Source organism: Rana temporaria, chromosome 7 (assembly GCF_905171775.1).
Source record: "Rana temporaria chromosome 7, aRanTem1.1, whole genome shotgun sequence".
NCBI classification, from domain to species: Eukaryota; Metazoa; Chordata; class Amphibia; order Anura; family Ranidae; genus Rana; species Rana temporaria.
The window spans coordinates 59,069,052-59,091,765 of record NC_053495.1 but is presented as its reverse complement, the minus strand read 5'-3'; the positions used below and the strand labels follow the sequence as shown (position 1 = coordinate 59,091,765).

The 22,714-nt window shown below is 43.7% G+C and overlaps 1 protein-coding gene across 1 annotated transcript in view; it reads right to left on the bottom strand.

Moving 5' to 3' along the window:
- The window catches only part of IFT27 (intraflagellar transport 27), a 104,450-nt gene that overhangs the window by 366 nt on the left and 81,370 nt on the right, over positions 1-22,714 (bottom strand). Inside the window, exons 4-6 of the mRNA XM_040359443.1 lie at positions 10,344-10,403; positions 4,316-4,433; positions 982-1,091 (exon numbers count right to left, since the gene is read on the bottom strand). Of these exons, the coding sequence (XP_040215377.1) occupies positions 982-1,091; positions 4,316-4,433; positions 10,344-10,403 (288 nt within the window). The remainder of the gene's footprint in view (positions 1-981; positions 1,092-4,315; positions 4,434-10,343; positions 10,404-22,714) is intronic.

Here is a 22,714-nt window from a genome sequence, read left to right as displayed (position 1 = left end):
TGAAAAAAAAAAAAAGGAAAGAAAAAAAGGTTTAAAAATTATTTCTAGAATGTTTTAATGTTCAGATCCCCTACAGTCCAGACTTTTTGAAGGTTTACAGAACTTTCTGCACCAGTCAGTCCCTGCGATTATAACCTGTTATCCATAGCAATGCCACGCTGTATGATGTGGGATAAATTGGGAAGAGTGAAACTTAAAAATAATACATCAATAGAAATGTTTTAGATATTTGCATCCAATATTGCTGAGAAGGTGTGCACTTTTAACGCAAATTAAATCAATGGGTTTGTGTAACACACACTATCAATTCTCCAAAAGCCACAAAGGTTCAGCCCCCGCTCCCTCTTATCACCCATTAATCTTATCAGTAAGGGGTGGAGGTAAAGCATAGGGACACGGCCACCCCTAATGATTTTCCATCCTCTCTTAGACAAAAGTGGAAAACCCCTCTAGAAATGGTACATACTGTACATTAAGAGGAGATTAGAAACTAAGCATGTTGAGATCATATAATTTGTTATCATGGTTATAAACTGAAGAACCTCTTTCAAAAATAGCTAGCAAAAGAGATAAAAGTACATAGTTGGTAAGGTTGAATAAAGACATCAGTCCATCCAGTTTAACCTGTGTGTGTGTGTATTGGTCTCTCTTACATAGTAAAACATTTTGCTCAAACTTAATCAAAGAGTTAAATTCACCACTCAAAATGTACTTATCATATCACTATATAAAGACCTAGTTTCTAGTTTGGGAAAAAAATAAGACTTATTCTAAACAAGTGATAGCGTAATTAGCTACTGAAAACTTGATGCTGCCAACACCAGATTAACTGAAAGAAAAAGGGGTGGATTAACAAAACTCTCTTATGTAGAGAAGCAAAAAGGTAGAAGAATAGTTCTTGAGATCGACAGCTGTTTGGTACAGCATGCAGCCAAGAATAGTTTGTCTCGCTTATCTGCTTTATACACAAGATGTAATTACCGCGGATGTCTCAAAATACTCCAATCCGTGGCTCACTGCCCACTCTTCAGCTTGATTCTTCTCCACCACTCTGCGGCCAGTTAGGTCTGTTTTGTTTGCCACCAGAACTCCTAATGAGAAAGAAGAACAGATAAGCGATGGATCTGAACCAATATTACAGGGACAGAAGGCAAAATAAGAAACAGAAAATGGGAACCAGAAAGCAAACACAGTGAATAAATGCAAATTTTGAAAAGCATTAAGCGACAGACATCCATATTTCTCTTCATTATTATGATCACCACAAGGGATGGAAAGTGGGCTAGCAGCAAAGTTCTGCAGCCACATAGCCACAGCTATATTGTCAGGTAAAGCTTTTGTTTTATTCATAAATATACATCTTGTCATTAATTAGTCTTACCCATGGCTTACTCCCACAGGTAAAAAAAAAAAAAAAAAGTGTGTGTGGGGTCCTTTGAATTGCCCATGATAGTGTAAGAAGTTATGTTATTTAGAATAGGATAATAAGAGAGCAGCATACATGTGAAGCCTTGTCCTATAGTATGAAAATATCAAGACCCTGCCTTGAAGGCTCCACCTGAAGCAGTTCCATGTATTTCCTAACAGAGGAGGCTGGTCCTAATGGAAAATTGGACAAGCATGCCTTGTTCAAGTAGCAAACATTGTCATTAAAAACAGAGGGTAAGTGGCAGGCGTTTTCTTACAAATCCGGTTACTGCTGTAGCCAATAAAAATAGGTAGCCGGATTCAGAAAGACTTACGATGGCGTATCAGTAGATACGCCGTCGTAAGTCCGAATGCGCGCCGTCGTATCTTTGCGCGCATTCTTAAAATGAGATACGCCTCACTGTTGCTAAGATACGACCAACGTAAGTCTCCTACGCCGTCGTATCTTATGTGCATATTTACGCTGGCCGCTAGGGGCGTGTACGTGGATTTACGCAGCGAATATGTAAATGAGCAAGATATGCCGATTCACGAACGTACGTACGCCTGTCGCAGTAAGCTACGCCGTTTACGCAAGACATACGCCGGCGTAAAGATAAACCACCAAAAAGATGGCGCAGCCCATGCAAGGTATGGACGACGGAACAGCCGTCGTATTTTACGTCGTTTGCGTAAGCGTACGTGAATGGGGCTGGGCGTAGGTTACGTTCACGTCGAAAGCATTGAGCCGACGTCGTTTCGTAGGGAGTATTTGCGACGTGATTGTGAGCATGCGCCGTACGAACGGCCCTCATTTACATGGGGTCACGGTTAATTTAAATGTAGCCCGCCGACTACATGCCTACTTTGAATTAGGCGGGGTTACACCGGCCCATTTGCGCTACGCCGACGTAACTTACGGAGCAAGTGCTTTGTGAATACTGTACTTGCCTCTCTGTTACGTCGGCGTAGCGCATATGAGATGCGCTACGCCGGCTTAAACATACGCCGCTCTACCTGAATCCGGCTAAGGGTCTTCACTGCCATTTGCACAGGCAAGAAAATCAACATGGTTCTGAATGGCTTTGTTTGCTCTGGATCAAGTACTTCACTTGCTTCTTTTAAGTGAAACATTTTTTCCCCCCAGCTCTTCTGATGCTTTGCATCAGCAAAATACAGTGGGTGAAATAGGTACTGAACACGTCACCATTTTTCTAGGTAAATATATTTCTAAAGGCGCTACTGACATGAAATTTTCAGGTCGGTAACAACCCATGCAATCAATACATACAAAGAAACCAAAAACGCTAACTTGGGGCTGGACAAACCCCAGGCGCCAGGTCGCCATTGCGACCAGAAACTGCGTCCTAGCGCCTGGGCTTCTGCCAGCCCACTCACTGCCTGCACTCTCATTGCGGAAGTTTGCCATCTGCCCTGATGCCTAACATTTTTATGCCTTAGCAGCAGAGCGCCTTGTAGACTGACAGCAGAGTGCTGAGTGCTGGGTGCTCGGTACGATCCTACAGGGAGCACAAGAAGCCTGAAAGCTGTACTGCTTGTCAGACGGAGTTATCTATAACTGACAAGTAAAAGTACCAGCCTGCCACTCTAATGATGATCTCATTCTCGACCAGAGAGCGATAGGTGCGGCGTGAGAGCAGGGTGCCAACTGTGCACTCTGGGCGATCCTGCACCTGGTACAAGAAGGAGCCTGAAAGCTGTACTAGGGCAGAGCTATTTCCACCCAAGAGGTAAAAGTCCATTCTGGCTCGCCCCTCTAAGATAATATTCCCAGCCTAGAGAGAATGAGCAGCGTGGTGTGGGAGTGGATAGTATTGGATTTAAGGTAGATTAAAAGTAGTTGCAATGTTTACTGTTTCATGCAAAAATGCTCAGTTGGTGTTTATGGGTGGTTACTTTTACTGCAAAAGACTTCAAGTCATATATAACATAGATTTTAGGTATAGTTTATGATGTACAAAAAATGCTTGAGATGGGGGGCGGGGGAATGCAGTTTGGCATGTTCAACGAATGACCTGCCCCGACACTGCAGCAGAGCCAAAGTTTCTCTCCACACACTGGTATCCCTGTGCACTCCTCTCCCTCTGCACCAGCCAATTCGTGGTCACTGTGGCCCACCCTTCCTCCTTCCCGCCAGTCCATGCGCTTGATGCTGGAGACAAGGAGGGAGGCAACCAGAATCCAGGCCACACACAACGCACACACACCAACAAATTCAAGTGTCAAATACCCACACCCTGAAAGCCCCAAAGGGACACGCATCCCCTGAACCACTTACTGAGAAAGCGGTCCCACATGCACCAGTCCCATTAATGTGCAAATTCAAAAACTGCCATCCCCGTCATCGAAAATACAGCTCTGTTAGTAGAAAAAAAAACTGGCTAATAGATTCAAAAGCAAATTTGTCAAGCCCTGTGCTAACTGAAATTTATTTAGAGCTTCGTACAAAATCGTTTGTTAGTAATGATAGCTTCAAGATGCCTCCTGTATGGCGAAACTAGTCGCATGCATTGCTCAGGTGTGATTTTGGCCCATTCATCCACACAGTCTTCAAATCTTGAAGGTTCTGTGGGCCTCTTCAATGATATGATCTTCAGTTCTTTCTGTAGCTACAATCTAAGATCGGCACAAAGCTACATTTATTGGGAACGTTAACACCTATTTTGGCTAAGGTTTACATGGATAACAAAATATTCTGTTAAAATCTTCCACATTTTAAAGAAATAACAGGAAACTGTCTGGTTTGCAAAGATGCAATGCAAATTATATATGATGGCAAATGTACACATAGTTATAAAATGTAAATATCAAAGAAAAGAAGAGCATTAACTGACAGGAGGTACATATCAACAAGATATTCAAAATTAAGTGGGCGATTGTCACCAACCTGGGAGGTGAGGGCTCATGGTTTTGGATTTCACTCTCTGCAGCCATCTTGAACAGTCAGTAAAAGATGTCTCACTGGTTACATCAAACACCAAACACAAAGCACCAGGCTGGTCCCACTGAGAAGGTAAAAGCATATCATACCATTAATGTACCATCCCTGTGGGCACCCTTTCACTAACATGCACACTGCCAGATTTATGTCCCCAGATAGGTGTTATGAAATAAGGATGGTGCCCGCTAATGGCCAGCGATGCCTAGAGAGTACAATACTGGCAGTTTATACAAGAGGTCCTGTGTATCTTTGCCATATGCCCAGTTCTGTAAACTGAAATCTGAAGACCTATCTTGCTGGTGTGTTCTGCCCACGGTGAGGACATGCACCATCAGTGAACCTTTATGTGTTTATGTGTTAAATGTATTCACTTTTGCTAAAACATCATGTCAAAATACACAGTTTATATCACTAGGCTTCTGTTCATGACAGGAGGAGCTTCTAGTCCTCTGCTGCTGATCTCAAAAAAAAAAAAAAAGCATTTGGAATACAGAATAAAAATAAATAATATCAATAAACTGTTAAATATACAGTATATTTGAATTCAAATCTTTATTATTTTTTGAAAATAACATGACGTGGGCGGATTTATGCCAGTCACAGGCTGTCGCACCCCTCCAGGAAAAAAAAAAGGAAAAAGAGGCGCCTTCTTAGTGCAGACAGTGTAGTATTTAATCACTTAACCCCCGGACCATATTGCTGGTCAAAGACCAGGCCACTTTTTGCGATTCAGCACTGCGTCGCTTTAACTGACAATTGCACGGTCATGCGACGTGGCTCCCAAACAAAATTAGCGTCCAAAAAAAAACGCAATAAGTTTATTGACTGGTTTGCGCAAAAGTTATAGCGTTTACAAAATAGGGGATAGTTTTATGGCATTTTTCTTAATATTTTTTTTTTACTAGTAATGGCGGCGCTCAGCGATTTGTATTGGTACTGCGACAATATGGCGGACACATCGGAAACTTTTGACACATTTTTGGGACCATTGGCATTTTTATAGTGATCAGTGCTATAAAAATGCATTGATTACTATAAAAATGCCACTGGCAGTGAAGGGGTTAACACTAGGGGGCGAGGAATTGGTTAATCATGTTCCCTGGGTGTTCTAACTGAAGGGGGGGGGGTGGACTGACATGGGGAAATGACAAATCGCTGTTCATACATTGTATGAACAGACGATAGGTAATTTCCCCCCCTGACAGGACCGGGAGCTGTGTGTTTACACACACAGCTCCCGGTTCTCGTTCTGTAAAGAGGGATCACGGGTGCCCAGCAGTGATCGTGACTGCCAGGCACGCGCGTCAGGGGCGAGCGGGGGGCGCGCGTGCGAGGTGACGTATAGCTACGTGCTCTCGCCCAGCAGAGCCGACCTGCCGCCGTATAACTGCGGCGGCTAGTCGGCAAGCAGTTAAGTAGACAAAAATATAAAAACACTCACATGGAGGCAAGTGTCAGCTTGTAGGGATAGTCCTGCAGTGGTGTGTCTCTATGCACTCTGGTCTGGGTAGCTGCATTGCTCTATTACCTATAGGAGCTGTCCACCGGCTCTGTGTGTAACAAGTCCAGGGAGGAAGGCTGGAACACACATGGACCGCAGCAGCGTGTGACGTCACCGGAAGTGATGCAACGCGTTTCAGAGTGTGCGCACTGTCGGTGGAGAGGACAGGCGCGCACCTTTCTCAGGCTCGAGATGGTGGACGGCTCCTACAGGGAAACTAGAGGCATAGCTACCCAGACCAGCATGCATAGAGACACACCACTGCAGGACTATCCATACATGCTGACACATACTTACCTCCATGTGACTGTTTTTATTCCTCTGTCTAAGTAAATCCTACACTGTTTGCGCATGGATGGGCATAGATGGGCACTATTGTATGTGTTGTACTAATGGATGCCAATCAGTGCCAAACAATGCCTGCCAATCAGTGATGCCCATTGTGGGCACTGATTGGCATCCATTGCGGCACTGATTGGCATACATTTTGTGTGTCCTCCTCATCCCTGGTGGTCTAGGGTGGCATCCTTTTTTTTTTTCACTGCTGTTCTATATGCCCATGCCTGGTGGTCCAGTGGGCATCCTCGGGGGGGGGGGGGGGGTAGGGGGGGCTGTGCTGATGATCGATCAGCACAAACCCCCCCGTTACAGGAGCAGCCGATCGGCTCTCCTCTACTCGCTTTTCCTATTTACATTGTGATCAGCCGTGATTGGACACGGCTGATCACGTGGTAAAGAGTCTCCGTGAGAGACTCTTTACCATGATCGGTGTTGCGGGGTGTCAGACTGACACCCTGCAATGGATCCGCCGACCCCGGATGTTCACCATAGAGACCATCAGGTTTACGGAGTCTCTATGATCGTCGAAGGCCGGGCACGATGTTATAGACACACCCGATCTCTGCTTTCAAAAACCGGCGCCACCTCGGCTGGGAAGCCGTGATCGTTTTTTTTTATTTCAGGCTTCCCAGCCAAGAGGTGAGATGTGGGGTTTTATTGACCCCATATCTCACTGTAAAGAGGACGTGTTATGCCATATTCCTTTTACAAGGGATGTTTACAAGTGTCAAACTAAAAAATGAAAAGTACAATTAACAGAAATTTTTTATTTTTTTAAAGTGCCCCTGCCCCCGTGTACTCGCACGCAGAAGCGAACACATATGCAAGGCCTGCCTACATATATCACTGAGACTTGGGTGATCACAGATCCGTGTAAGGGGCCAGCCAATGACAGCTGATCACATGATGTAAACAAAGGATCGGTAATCGTTTTTTTTTTCTCCTCACGCCAACAGCGTGAGGAGAAAAAAAGCAGATCACCGTCTTGTGTACAAGGGACACCAGTTCCGAAGGAGGAAGAGAAAATTCTGCCTAGTCTGTGCCCACCTGCCAGTGCCTCCTGCCACCTGTGCCCACAGTGTCACCTATCAATGCCCACCAGTGGTGCCAATCAGAGCCTCATCAGTGCCATCTAGTAATGCTTCCTACCAGTGCTGATCATTGCTCATTATTGCCGCCCATCACTGCCACCCATCAGTGCCCATCACTGCCACCTATCAATGCAACCTATTGGTGCCACTTCAGTGCCCACCAGTGCCACCTATCAATGCCCTTCAGTGCCACCAATCAGTGTCAACTCTCAATGCCCACCAGTGCTGCCCCTCAATGAAGGAGAAAAATTGCCTGTTTGCAAAATTTTATAAAAAATAAATAAAACATTTATAAAAATATTATATATATATATATATATATATATATATGAAATCTGAAAATTGGTCTGGGCAGGAGGGGGGTTTAAGTGCCCAGTAAGCAAGGGGTTAACCACTTCAATATCGGACACTTCCCCCTTCCTGCCCAGGACAATTTTCAGCTTTCAGTGCTGTTGCACTTTGAATAACAATTGCACAGTCATACAACACTGTATCCAAACTAACTTTTTATAATTTTCTTCCCACAAATAGAGCTTTCTTTTAGTGGTATTTGATCTAGTTTTTATTTTTTTCTAAACAAACTGACAAACAGTGTTTTCTCCTTCACTGACAGGTACTTATTAGGCTGCACTAATGGGCACTGATATATAGAATTGATGGGCATCGTTGGGCTACACTGATATGCAGCACTGATGAGGAGCTACTGAGGGGCATTACTGATTGGCATCTGAAGGGCTCTGACAGGCATTACTGATGGGGCACTGATTGGAACATTTATGGGCACTGACAGGCGTTACTGATAGGGCATAGACTGGCAGCTGATGGGCACCTCTCATGGGGGCTGCGCTGAAAATCAATGTGCTAATTATCAGCACCGGCTCTCCCTGTCAGAGCGAACCGAGGAAAACCGTTTACCAACACTTCCTGGTTCATGGGAAAAGGGAATAGCCGCTCCAGGTGGGAACCCAGATGAATATCCTCCATTGCAGACAACTCAGGTGCAGTTAGACTAAGCACTAGTTTCAGTGCGAAACGCGTCAGCAGTCAGGTTTTAATTTTATTTTGCTGTGACTTGTAGTGCTGCCCTTCTTTTAATAAAAGGCTACAATTTGTTCAGAGTGCGGCTGTCCAGAGACAATCTTTGTTCCTACTTCCTGGTTCACGCTGTGATTGGTCACAGCTGATCACGTGGCAAGGAGCCAGTCAGAGGCTCCTTACTACAATCGGAGATGTGGTGTGTCAGAGTGACACACAGCAACAACGATCGACACGCTGTGTGCCCCCAGGTGAACAGAACCACCGCCGGCCATCATTTTGCTATAGGCCTAGCGGGAAGTGGTTAAATATAGTGCCTGAGGGTCCCCTTAGTCTGCCCGTAAAGTGGTGTTTCTGTACCGTGTATAGAACCTGCTGCAGCTGACTGACATTTATAAAGGAAAACAAAAATTACATTTAAATAGATTTTCCCTGCAAGCTTTCTTTATTTGGATAAGCTGGAATTTAAACTGGGCATGCGAGTGGCAGGGAGTGTATTTTTTTCAAAGCAGCAGCTGGGGCAGAGAAATTTGCCTGCTATTCTCCACATATGAGATATAGCAGGAGTAGACATGAAAGGTAAGGAGTGCAGAGGAGAAGAAGAATTGTGTCCCTGGTGTGTGGCTTTCAGGTGCTCTTGCCAATGGGCTGAGTGGTGGGAGGTCAAATGCCTTGTCAAGCATGTGGTACCCAAGTGGCTGGCGCTTGATCTACTTGTGGCAGAGATTGCAAATTGCAACAGTGCGATCGACTGCACATGTGCTAAAAAAAGGCCCACACAGCTGAGCTGTGGGAAGTGGGCCGGGAGATAACAGCTCCACAATCTGATGGAATAGGGTGGCTGCTCTCTACCCTTTCATAATGGCTGCCTCTGGAGGACATCCTGCCTCATTGGGGTTGTGCCTCCCCCTCACTTTCCTCCTCTGCTCTACTCGGCACCCAAGTCGCATCAGTGACCTCATCATCATCATCCCCTCCATCCTCATCATCATTGGAGCCAACTTGGCAATACGCTGCGGCAGGGGGAACTGCCAATTTGTTGTTCATCAGTGTTCTCCCCTCTCTGTGTGCTCATGTTACTCCCTTCCTCTACCTCAGAACCAACATCAGAATAAAGTAATGTATGTGTGTCATGGACCTTGGAATGCTGAAGTGTATCTCCCTGAAATCTGTTACACAGTGGGGGGTCTTTTGCCCTGTCTTAAGGCTAACCCCCCCCCCCTCCAGATGGCTCCATGGTCTGGAGGAAAAGCATTGTTCTGTGTCTGGCTGTTTGTGTACTGTGATTGCCCCCTGGGGCTTCTGTCTCATTAAACAAATCAGTCCCCCTATTCAAGCTTTCGGACCATTTGCATGGCTAAGAGGACCAAATTGAGAACTACAATGTACTTTACAATTGACCAATAGGAAAGCGGTTGTTGGGGGCGGGGTGTTCAAACTGCTGTATAAAAGTGTGTTGTGTGCATCCAATAAAAGAGTTTCCTGTTTGAACTTACATACAGCCTGCCTGGTGTTTGTTCTGATGGATTTCGAACGGCACATAGCTGTAGTTCGAATCCCAGAGCCTTGGATGACCGAACCATCAGACGTTGCGATCTGCAATCTGATTCAATAGCAGCAGAGGAGTGTTGGGAGAGTGGAACCGAGCAAGCAAGGGTCTCGTTACAATGTGCATCCTCAAGAAGCAAGTGGCTGATATGCAATAGTTGCTTTAGATCCCACATGCACAATACTATGTAGATGTAAAGGGCACGTGATTGGCCTACTGCACTCCCTTCAGGGAAAGAAAAAGGTAACAAGGCAAAGTAAAAGGTTAAAAAAAAAAAAGATGCATAATGCGGCAGAGGGTGGATTCAGATTACACTGGCGTCATAAATTCACTTTTACATTTATGGTTTTTCCTTTTCACATCCAAGACCCTAATAATATTGCGATTTCACACTGCCCAAATGTTGTCATCTATAGATCTTTCTTTTTATTAAAAGTTGAAAAAAGAAAGAAGACTTACCAACATTTCTGTCATCTCATAAAACATTGCCTTCCCAGGAGAGTCACACAGAAAAAGTTCCTAGAAGTAAGGCATAGATTTAGTATTGAATGGAATTATAAAAAAAGTTCTAGAATACTCAAATTCTTTAACAAAAGAATAGTATACTTGGTTATGTAACTAAGCCTTATATACATCCATGCCATATCTGCCCATATTGTAACATATTTTGGACCCGACAGACACTCCTACAGTAGTTTAGGCATTCACTACATACAGTAGGGTCTTCTACCAGAGGGGGTAAGACGAACTTCCCTCTGCTGACAGGAACAAAAGAGCATTGCTTGCGCTCGTTCCTCGACCACTCAGAAACCTCCGCTTTGTATTATTGTCAATGAATATTAGGCGTTTGTATTTTTGTCAATGAATATTAGGCAGGTTCCGATTGGCTGATGTGGAGATTGTGACACCATCTGGTTCTCCTGTCCACCGCACGCAATCTGAGCCTACTTAATATTCATTGACAGATTACAAGGGCGCTCCTGAATAATGGAGCAGTAAAAATTTCTCCTACCCCTCGGGAAGAAGATTTTCCCAGTGGCCATACAGTTACAAATACTGTAGCAGCTGACTTTTATTAAACAGACACTAACATGTCCAGGGTCCAGCGCCCGTGCTCACCTGAAACGCTTCTTCACCAGTCTTCCGGTCCACAGCTGTCGGGAAAGGTTTCACCTGCTGGTGGCACTGTGGCTCCAAGATCTATAGGCTACAGTTCCTGTGTCTGCCAGTGGGTGGCCTTTAGCAGCCAGAAGCTCAGATCATCTCATGTAATCACCTGATGCTTGTTGCAGGATGTGTATTTAAGCCCTGCCTATGCTCTTCCTTCCTGCTTTGGGGTTTGTCTCCATGTGCCCCTGACCTGTGTTCCTGCATCCTGATCCTGGACCCTGACCCCGACCCTTCAGCCTGATCCCTTCCTACCTGTTTGTGCAGTCTTCTGTTACCCCCTTTTGTCCTGTCTTGTTCCCAGCTCCCTCTGCTTGATCTCCCATGTATGACCCTGGCTCTGTTATAACTACACTTCGCTGATCCTGTTTTCCTGTAAATACCTGGTTTGGGCAGTTGTTCATTGGGTGTCACTATTTGTTTTGCAATCTGGTTTGACTTACACATTTTTGGTAAATTGGAGGTGCATTTACCTTTATGTTATTTACTTATTTTTAAATAAATTATATTATTTTACACTTTACTTGTGTATGGTATTCTCTGTGGCAGGCAAACAAATTTCTGGTCACACCTGTTCCTGACAAAAGTGCTTGCATGTTAACTGTGGGTATTTGGCTGTGACTCCTTACAGCTTTACAGCCAACTGCCCACTGCACATGTACAAACCACTAGACATGTGCAGACTGCAGACTGGAATATTTTGTTTCGTTTTCGTTTGGAAAATACATTTATTTAGTTACTCCCGAAAATCGTTTTGATTTAATTCGTTTTTCGTTGGGGGGAATAGCTTTCGTCCGAAAATCCAATAAGACTTGATTTCTGTCGAATGGTCAAAAGAATATTCGCCGGAACGTCGAATCTTTTTGGTTTCTGTCAAATGGACAAACAAATATTCGACGGAACGTCGAATCTTTACGTCGAATCGTACATTTCCGTTCAAATATTCCGCCTACAAGAATTCTAATGTTGTATGACTAGTATTATTACTAGTCATACAACATTAGTATTCTTGTAGGTGGAATATTCGAACGGAAATGTACGATTCGACGTAAAGATTCGACGTTCCGTCGAATATTTGTTTGTCCATTTGACAGAAACCAAAAAGATTTGACGTTCCGGCGAATATTCTTTTGACCATTCGACAGAAACCAAGTATTATTGGATTTTCGGACGAATCTATTCTCTATAATGTCGAATCTATTTTCTCATAAATCAAAATCTATTCTCTGTAATGTCGAATCTATTATTTCTATAGTGTCTAATCTTTTCTCTATAATGTCGAATTTCTTCTCCATGGTGTCGAATCTTTTCCCTATAATGTCGAATCTCTCTATATCGAATTTTTACCGCAACGAAAACGAAAACGAAAATAAAGCATTTTTTATGTCGGATCTTTCGGTTTTCGTTTCTTGCACTTTCGTTATCGTTTGTTAAAACGATAACGGAAAAAACAGATTTTCAGACGAAAATGCATTCTAACGAAAACGAATGCACATGTCTACAAACCACACTGTGCTTAGCTAATAGTCCCAGTCTTCTGGGACCATTACATGATTACATGTGAAGGTGAGAACGTCCGGTGGATTGCAGCAGCAATCTGACTGGAAGTGGGAGCAGGAACCTCAGGTACCCGCTCTTCGACCTTCCCAAAAAAGTGCCATGATTAGAAGAGGAGGGGGGAGGATGACATCAAGTGAAACTTACCCTTTTAGGTTGAAGTTCTGCTTTAATTTGTTAGTCAAGTCCATAAATTTGCTACTGCATCTAACTCTACTATCTCACCAGAATGACAATGCTGTTACCCAATGGTGTCTCCGTTGCTCCCCCAGGGTGGAGACACTCTATGACAAGAAGTGTGTTATTGGCCATGTCACCAGGTGAATATAAAGGAAAAAAGCTTAAGTCCTCATGCACACAGGGCGTTTTTCCTGATGCTTTTAGGAGCATCAGGCTTTCTTTTTTTTTGCAGCTTCTTATCTCTTCCCTTTTCATCCTCACATCTTACTTTTTTCCCATCCCCTTACCCCTCCCTTCTCACCCTCTTGTCTCCCCATTTGCTTCCCTTATACTATCCAACTGAATCTAAACATCATGTTCCTCTTTTCAACGCGGTATTCCAATATACAGATTTATAAGTCTGACAAGATCTGCAAATATTGACTGACTTTGGAGGATTGAGTTGTGTTCCCCGCAGACTTGGCTGACTAGATGATATCAGTGTCTCACACATTGATTATACAAATTACTATAATATTCACAAACATTTCGTTTATTATAAAACAATTTTGAATCCATTCCTCCGTTTAAAATTATAAATGAATGTAAAATACTACATTATGAAATGAGAATAATATTCAAATATGTCCTTTAATCACTAGATAACACTAGGATAATAAAATGTATAAATGTCCTAATGAATGTTTGTAATCAATTACAGTACCTTCTAGAGGATTCAAGGCCCTGATGAAGTGGGGCAGCCCGTGAAACGCATTGGAAAATATTTGGAATCCTAAGGCCTAAAGATATACTACCATGGCCGCCACATGTGTGAATATGTTTTTAACATATATGGTTTAATTGTCTTTTGATATGAAATAAAACTGTATGTAATTTTACATTCAACGAGTTGGTGTTTAAAGTGGAGGTTCCGCGGTTTCTCAATTTTTTGGTTTTATGTGCAATGCATAGTAATACAGATATCGATGTATCACAAACTTGCTAGCCGCTTGTAATACCATCGCTTCGTTTTACGTCAGAAACAAGAACTTTTAAAATTTCATCCAGGGGTTTTCCATCTTGCTTGTGGGCATTGTGAAGCCCACAAGCAAAGACTTCCTGGAAGCGGTGATGCGATGCTCAAATCATGCACCGCATAATCTCAGGCATGTACTGTGTTGACGGCGAGCAGCGCGGGTGACATCAGTTCAGATAAACGCCCCGTGCTAGCCCCGTTCAGATCGTCTCCTGGGAATCTTGACACGCAACTCCCAGGAGACATTGCGCACAGCTCCCATCACACACTGGGCCGTCGAAGAAAAGGAGTGACACGCCCACTCCCGCAGGGAACATGACCCGGAAGCGAGCTGAAATACATCAGAATCAAGGTAAGCATAGACCCCCGAAAAAAAACCCCTGTAGATTTTACATGTATTAAGGCTACAGTTCACGGTAATATATTGTACAGATTGAGGGTAAACCTCCGCTTTAATATACCCGAAAGGGCATACAAAGTCCCATTCAATTTCATGTATTGAACAGATAATGTTGTTGTGTTGTATCAAATTTTATTTTTTTTAGTTGCTATGATGTACTACAGCACTACTCAATTTTTACTTCAGTGTGGGGGTTAACAAGTACCGTATATACTCAAGTATAAGCAGACTTTTTCAGCACATTTTTTTTATGCTGAAAAAGCACCCCTTGGCTTATACTCAAGTGAGGGTCTCCCACTGAGTCAGTCTTAACTGTTCGGCAGCCATCCACTGTAACAAAGCCCCGCCTCCTCCTCATCCGTGATAGATGGAACACTAAACACTGATAACAATGCTGGGAAACTGAATCAGTGCTTCGTCTATCACAGACGAGGAGGAGGAGGTGGGGCTTTTTACAGTGGACAGCCGCATGACACAGCGGGAGATCAAAAGGTACATGAGGCTGCAAATGGGCACAGTAAGGCTGCAAATGGGCACAGTAAGGCCCCATACACACGATAGAATCCATCCGCTGAAAAATCCCAGCAAATGGGTTTCAGCGGATAGATCCTATGGTGTGTACACTCCAGCGGATCTGTTTCCGCGGATATTTCTCCCCTGGGATGGATTCCAGCAGATCGAATATTTGCTGACATGCCAAACAAATCTATCTGCTGGAATCCATCCCAACGGATGGATCCGCTGGTCTGTATAGACTCACCGGATCCATCCGTCCGAAGGGATCCCCCGCATGCATCGTAATGATTCGACGCATGCGTGGAATTCCTTATATGACAGCATCGCGCCCGTCGCCGCGTCATAATCGCGGCGACGGTGCGACACGTCATCGCCAGAGGATTTCGGCGCGGATTTCAATGCGATGGTGTGTACACGCCATCGCATAGAAATCCGCGGAAATCCTCGAGAGGATTTATCCGTGGAAACGGTCCGCTGGACCGTATCCGCGGATAAATCCTCCCGTGTGTATGGGGCCTAAGGCTGCAGTTTGGCACAGTAAGGCTGCAGATCGGCATTGTTGACCCTCTTTTCCACTTATAGTAGCTTGTGCATTTCCTATCCTAGGCTTAAACTTGAGACAATAAGTTTTCCCAGTCTTTTGTGGTAAAATTAAGTGCCTCTGCTTATATTCGGGTCGGCTTATACTTGAGTATATACGGTACATTATTTCACACAGAAGTAAAAGGACGCGTTTTCCTCCGTGTAGGGTAAATGTATGTAGACTACAAAGGATACTGTATACCTTTGCCTCGCACAGGGGGAAAAGACACTGGAAACAGACGATTGTATTTTTACCTAGTGCCAAGAGCCACAAGAGAAATAAAAAAAGACAAAAAAGGTACCTTGGAAAAAATGTATTCAAAGAAAAAAACATTTTTGTTAAAAGGCAGTAAGCAGAAATAATGCAGAAAGAACAAAATATATTACATGCATTGATCATGCCCTGATACTTCCCCCTCCGGTGATACAAAAAAATCTGCAAACTAATTGCTGATAGTCATGACATGTGCAGTTGACCTCAAGTCTATAAACTGAACATGTTGACTTTTGTGGCTCTGGTTCAACAGTGCCTCTCTCCTTGTCCTGCAGAACTTTATGAATTTACAGAACAGGCCAGTACCACAATGATGGCATTTTTAATGTCCAGATGCATGCATGACAGCAGTACTCTCCACTGTGCTGTTCAGATGCCCAAGGCACATTCAACAATGGGGGACATGGGAGGCGTGGCTTGACTATGGAGGAGTGAGGACGTGCATTGCCTTAGCTCCTCGTACACCGCCGCATTTATCACCAGCACAGAGGGGTGACTTACCCCCACAACGGCAGAATCGATGTCCCAGGGACGGTGGGCACTCTCCCAGCAGTCGAGGATGGATGGGACTCAGGCTTTCTTTGGTGGGACCCGCGGACCGGGCCCTGAGGCCTCCAAGATGGCGCCGTCGCTGAAGGGGACTAAGGCATCCAAGGCAGCAACAGACAATTGGTGAGTGACACTGCTCCCTCACCTTCCCCCGGATCCTCTACCTCCCATGATCGGGGCCCTGACATGGTGGATGTCCTGAGTGACAGGGATTTAAAGCGCCATATTTGGTCTCTCCCCACACGTGAGGACCTGGAAAGATTCACTGCCAGGGTTGAGAATGCCTTCAAAGCTGACATAGCCCAGCTAAAAGCAGACACTAACCACCTGGGGGCTAGAATGGAGTCAGTGGAACAGAGGCTGGATGAGGCCTTGCCAGCCATCTCCATGCTACAAGACGGGTGCAGTGCCTAGGACCGGAAAATAGAAGCTTTACTCTGCCAGTTAGACGATTTTGAGAATCGTAGCAGGAGGGCCAACATTCGCATACGCGGCCTGCCAGAAGCCACTGCTCCCAAGGATATTGTGCCTACATTGGAAGATGTATTCAGGGAGATCCTGGGCCTGCCTGCAACAGCGATCATTGAGATCGACTGTGCCCATAGGGCCCTAAGACCCCCCTCCCAGGATGTGGATAATCCTAGAGACGTAATATGAAAGCTTAACAAATATACTTTGAAGGACAGGATCATGCAAAAGATGCGTGGGAGGCAGTACTTTGACTTTGATGGGGCCCAACTTTAATTTTACCAAGATATCTCAAGGCGTACCCTAATGCAGCGCAGGGCCCTCCGCCCACTGCTGGAAGCTATACAAAAAGCGGGACTGCCTTACCGCTGGGGGTTTCCTTTTTATCTTCAGGTGACCAAAGATGGCAAGCAGGCCACACTGCATAATAAGGATGACCTCCCGCATTTCTTGGACACCCTGGGGCTAGAGCCGGTGGATTTCCCTGACTGGAGGGGACTGAACACCCCCACCTGCAACTTCCACAACAATGGATGCCAGTTAGCCGCAAGAGTCGCAGGCGGGACCGAGGACGTCCCTCTAACAACTCCCCCCCGGGGCTTGGAGCCTCCAGGGAACTAATGGAACTTTCTCCTTTGTGCTCCTTTTGCTGCTCCCCAGCTGCTGTCCCCCCCCCCCTCCTCAGGTCTATCCTCACCCATTATTACTTTTGCAACTTCTTCCCTGCCCAGACCTTGTAAAGTAATCTCCGTTTTGGGGGGGTGGGTTTAGACATTGTTGCGCTATGCGCCTTTGCATGCCTTACTACAGGGACTGGGGCCACTATTGGAGCTGCTGAGCTGGACTCCCTGTCAATGGCCATTGTAGACGAACTGTGGTTGAGGCCTCGCCCCCTGTCTGACTCTGATCCCCCTGATGGCTTCCCTGATGTCCCAGTTTATGTTTTGTTAATTTTATTAGTTTTTTTTTTTTGGGTCTGACAAGCTGATTTACAACTACAAGAGTCGATTAAAAAATATGATCTAGAAATTCAAACAAAAAAACAGAAAAAATTCAAACGGGATATTACTGATTACAAAATGAACAAGGTATACAAATGGCAAACAGAAGATGAACAACTTATAGACATAGATGAATTATGCACAGAAGAAAGCTCCGAGGCTGATAGTGAGGAATTCAACAGTGAGTAAGAATTTAGCCGTCCTATATTAAGATTTCAGACACCCCCGCCAAGGGGACACCGCTCCCCAAATCCATCCCACTCTACCAGATATAGAGAACAAAGAAGTCCACACAGAGGAGCAGGAAATAATACACCAAGACACTCCAGAAACCCTAATTACCAACGAATCAACACCCCCAGAAGAAACAGAAGCCCCTATGAAAGAGAACAAGATGTCAGAATGAATGCTGGAACACGCCAAAGAACCAATCAAAGGGATAACAGGGGTTTTCAGAGGGCAAACTTTCAAGACAGGCCGCCAGGAAGATGGCAAACCAGACCCTCTTACAAAAATCCAAACTGGAGAGGACATACGTGGAAGCAACGAGGGCAAACTGGCGAACAAGGGACTCCACGAGACATACAGAGAGGACAGGAAGGAGCAGGATATCAGATACGTCAACATACTCAAGACCCTCAGGGAAGACAAGGGAGAATGCCACAATGGGACAGGAATACAACAACGGAAGATTGGACTACAGAAAGAACCGAAGACCAAGAGGGAAGAGAGGTGGCAAGAAGAAAAAGACAGCGAGAATATTAGGCCAAGGAATTTATAATTTGAGTGATGCCATTTTTTCCGATGAAGAACTGAAGGTGCTTGATTTGGGACTCAAATATGCCCCGGAGAAAAATTTGGATCACTTTAACACGTATATCGATCTCCAAAAATTCCTAAGGAAACTTAATCTGAAAAAACATTTTACCCTTAACCCTAATGAAACAATACAACAACAATCCATCTATAAACAAACTAAGCTCAAAAATCGCTCTGTCTATAACCCACAAACAAAAGGGAACCAATGTGTGTCAGCTTTCAAAAAAATGGTGGAACAAGAAATAAAGCAGAATGGAAATAAAGGAAAGAAACATACACGAAACACTTGGAAAACTATTAAAGAAATCTCTAAGAAGGGAGTGGTCTTTAGACCAGCAGATAAAGGGGGGGGGGCTTGTGATTTTAAACATTAAAGATTATGAACAAGAAATGGAAAATTTACTGAAGGTGGAAGGAACATATAAGAAACTAAAAGGAAATCCAAAATTCCAGTATGAGAAACTACTCAGGACCTTTGTCAAGAAGGGCCGAGATATGGATATTCTGACAAAAAAGGAATCTGAGTATCTGGTGACTGAAGCCACTAAAACACCTGTAATATACCAAGTACCAAAAATTCACAAACGACAAGTTAACCCGCCTGGCAGGCCCATCATTAGCGGCATAAATTCGGTCTTTTCTAGATTAGGTGAATACCTCGACCAGTACTTGAAACCAATAGTGTCCCATGGGAGATCTCACCTGAAAGACAGCACCCAATTGATTAAAGAACTTCAAAACATTAACAATACAGAAAATCTCCTACTCGCTACCATAGATGTAGAATCATTGTATACCAGCATAAACCAAGCAGATGGCCTCAAGGGTGTAGAAGAAGCACTACATGGAAAATCCGACATGAGACAGGAACAAATTTGCTATGTTTTAGAGGGACTCCAACTAGCAATGCAGAACAACAATTTTTGGTACAATAAAGAATATTACGTGCAAACAAGGGGAGTAGCGATGCCCCAAGCGTCGCAAATCTATTCATGGATATGTGGGAACAACAGTACATCTATAATCAACACATCCCACAAATGAAACTATACAGGCGATATATAGATGATATCATTATCCTATGGGAAGGATCATCTGACACACTTGAATCCTTTATGCAACAACTTAACCAGAACCGTTTTGACATCAGATTTACGGGCAAATGGCACAGGGAAATTATCGAGTACCTAGATCTGGAGATCTTCAAGAATGAGGGAACATTATGTACTAAGACATACTTCAAGCAAACAGACAGAAATGGATATATACCCACATCGAGCTGCCATCATAGTAAGTGGATATCAAACATCCCAAAGGGCCAACTCCTTAGAATAAGGAGAAATTGCCACAGAGTTGAAGACTTTGACATACAAGCGGATGTGCTGCTTAAAAGGTTTGAAGAGAAAGGCTATCAACACCTACCATTACTGAAACTAAAAGAAAACATACGAAATATGGATAGAGCAACATTACTTAATCCGAATCCAAAATCTAAGAGAAATTCGTATGACACAGCCTTTATAACAGGGTACAGTAACCAACACCGGCAACTGGAAACAATTATGAATAAATACTGGCCCATTCTCAAAGAGGACATTACATTAGCAAAAATTCTACCCAACAAACCTCATTTCATCTATCGGAAGGCACCCACCTTGAGGAATCAATTAGTACATAATGTGGTGAATCCACCAAAATCTGTGGAACTGTACCCGGAATTAAAAGGATTTTACAGATGTCAGAGATGCCTCCCCTGTAAAAAGAGTAAAAAACAAATCCGCAGACGCCTCACTTTTACATCAAATACTTACCATAAAGAATATCGCATTAGAAAACTCATAACTTGCAACACCACGCATGTGACATATGTTGTTGAATGTCCCTGCAAATTGCAATATGTGGGTAGGACCACAAGACCCCTAAGAGTTCGGATTAGGGAACATATAAAAAACATCCGCAAAGGGTTCCCATATCATAGCTTGTCTAAACATTTTAGCGAAGTTCATAATAGAGACCCTTCCCAAATGATATTCTACGGTATAGATACAGTACAAGATCACTGGAGAGGAGGAAATAGAAAAATACAAATCTCACAGAACGAAACCGAATGGATTTACAGGCTGGCATCGTTGGCACCAAAAGGAATAAACTTAGACATCGACCTTAACTGTTACATATCCAACTACTAGGCCTTGGAAATCTAGAAGAATTTTTGATACCTGCAATAATGATATGAAGATTGGATGACAGTTTCTTCGGCACTATCATTATACAGGGAATAGATCATATAAAACATAGGATTCCAGTTGTGATATTGGACTCTAGTCGACTAATAATTGGATTCAAACAAATCCAGTAGAAGTCAGATGAAATAATATTAAGCTTAATTCAACTACCACCGCAGTAAAATATTCTTGTGAAAACTTTTTGGACACAGCCTGTCCCACCTATATCCACCTTTATCTTGAGTTCATACGCCAGTTTTTTCACCCCCACATTTTTCTAAGGGGGTTCTAACACATAAAAAAATGAACAAGTGGGAGTGCAGAACTTAAAAAATAGAGCTCACTTGTATTATTTGTTTGCTTATTTGTGCAGCTGGGGAGGCGCATGGTGAGAGGAAATGCAGAGGGGATATCCAAGTTCACCATGGGGTGCCTATGAGATGCACATTTCAACAAACGTCCTTCTGAAATTCTGGGCTAGGTTTAAGAATAATTGTATAACCCCACACTTTCATTTAAAAAGATAATTCTTAGTAGTGTTTAGAATCAGCCCATGCTGCAATCAGAATTAGCCTTACATCAGATTCAGGATTTTTTACAACAGGGGTTACCTGAATAATGGTTTCATCTACAGAAATTTACCACATATATATATTTCCTCTCATCCATGTTTCATCTTTCTATATATACAGATATTTCTCTCATCCTCATAGAGTATTCACTTGTACACCCAAAGTGCATTACCACCCTTAGTTCTTAAATAACATAAGCTGCTCCTGATACAGCAGGTACACTAGAACAAATTACACTCAAAAGCATACAAGTGTAACCTGCAAAACATGAGGTAACAGCTTGACAGAGGGGTCTGTATGATTTAACATGTCTTATTAAATTATATGCTGACTAATGAATCGGTATACTAGCCGGCATCCAATCACCTGTTTAACCAAATGTACACCTACATCAGCATATATGATGTACAGGCGCACAGATTGCAACATATAGTATGTAAAGTCCCACCCTTTGTTAACCCACTCATGGGTTAAATATATAGCTGAATTAGCTGACCAACTAATTAAAATCCAATTGCCACGTATCCAGCAAATACGCCCCCCGTATTAGATCTCAGCGCTTTGATTTGACCATAGGGACACAGCCACTCCCTGATAGGAGGGAATTGGCTGCCGAGTAATATACAAAACTTAGTGTGAAGTGAAGGATGGCTATCGCCTTTGAAAAAGTCCTATTTGACTAAACTAGTCAGGTGACTTAGCCTCTGTCACGTCACACGCACGCACCGCCAGCAGACACTTCCGGGTACGGACCTCAGAGCCGTGGAGCGCAAACAGCCACACGTGCTGCGGTATACCCCGCTGGACTGTTCCATCAGAATTAGACCCAGAAAGTGCATAACGAGGCGGCGGACTGGACATTGTCTTACACCTACCGTTAGCAGCAGAACGGTTTTTATTTTATTTTGCTTTGTGTTTTTTTACTTTTAGTATTTTTAACCATTTTGTACTTGGTCTGATCTTTCTGCATTAAAGCTGATCACCAAGCACCGACCGTACTACTCTATGTGGATTTTCTTTATTTTTTATACAACCATCACCTTATGAGATAAGGCACGGCACACGGGGAAGACGCCATCCCACACCAGACCGAACAAAACAGGAGAGGTAACCACCTGACATCAGATAGCTCACTGGAGCTTATTCAGGCAAGCTCTACACCCCCTTGAGGGGTCATCTGTCCGGTGAGTGGGGACCCAATAGGGGGGATCGTGAGCCAAGCCAGAGAGGGGATACGGGAGAAATGCTGGCAGGAGGATAAGGAATAATTATATGACCCTGCTGTGGATCGCACTGCTTATATAGCCTGAATTGAGGACTGCATTGTTTTTTGTTACTGTTTTTTACTTTATTTGGAATCCTTAATTAAGACTTTGACGGTTCATTTTTAAATATTGGTATACCTCTTTGAAGTATAAGTCTGAGCAATAAGAAGTAGCAAATACCCTGATTAGGATCACAAACCGCGGGTTTGACAACCAAGGGGAAACTTAATGTAATGTTTG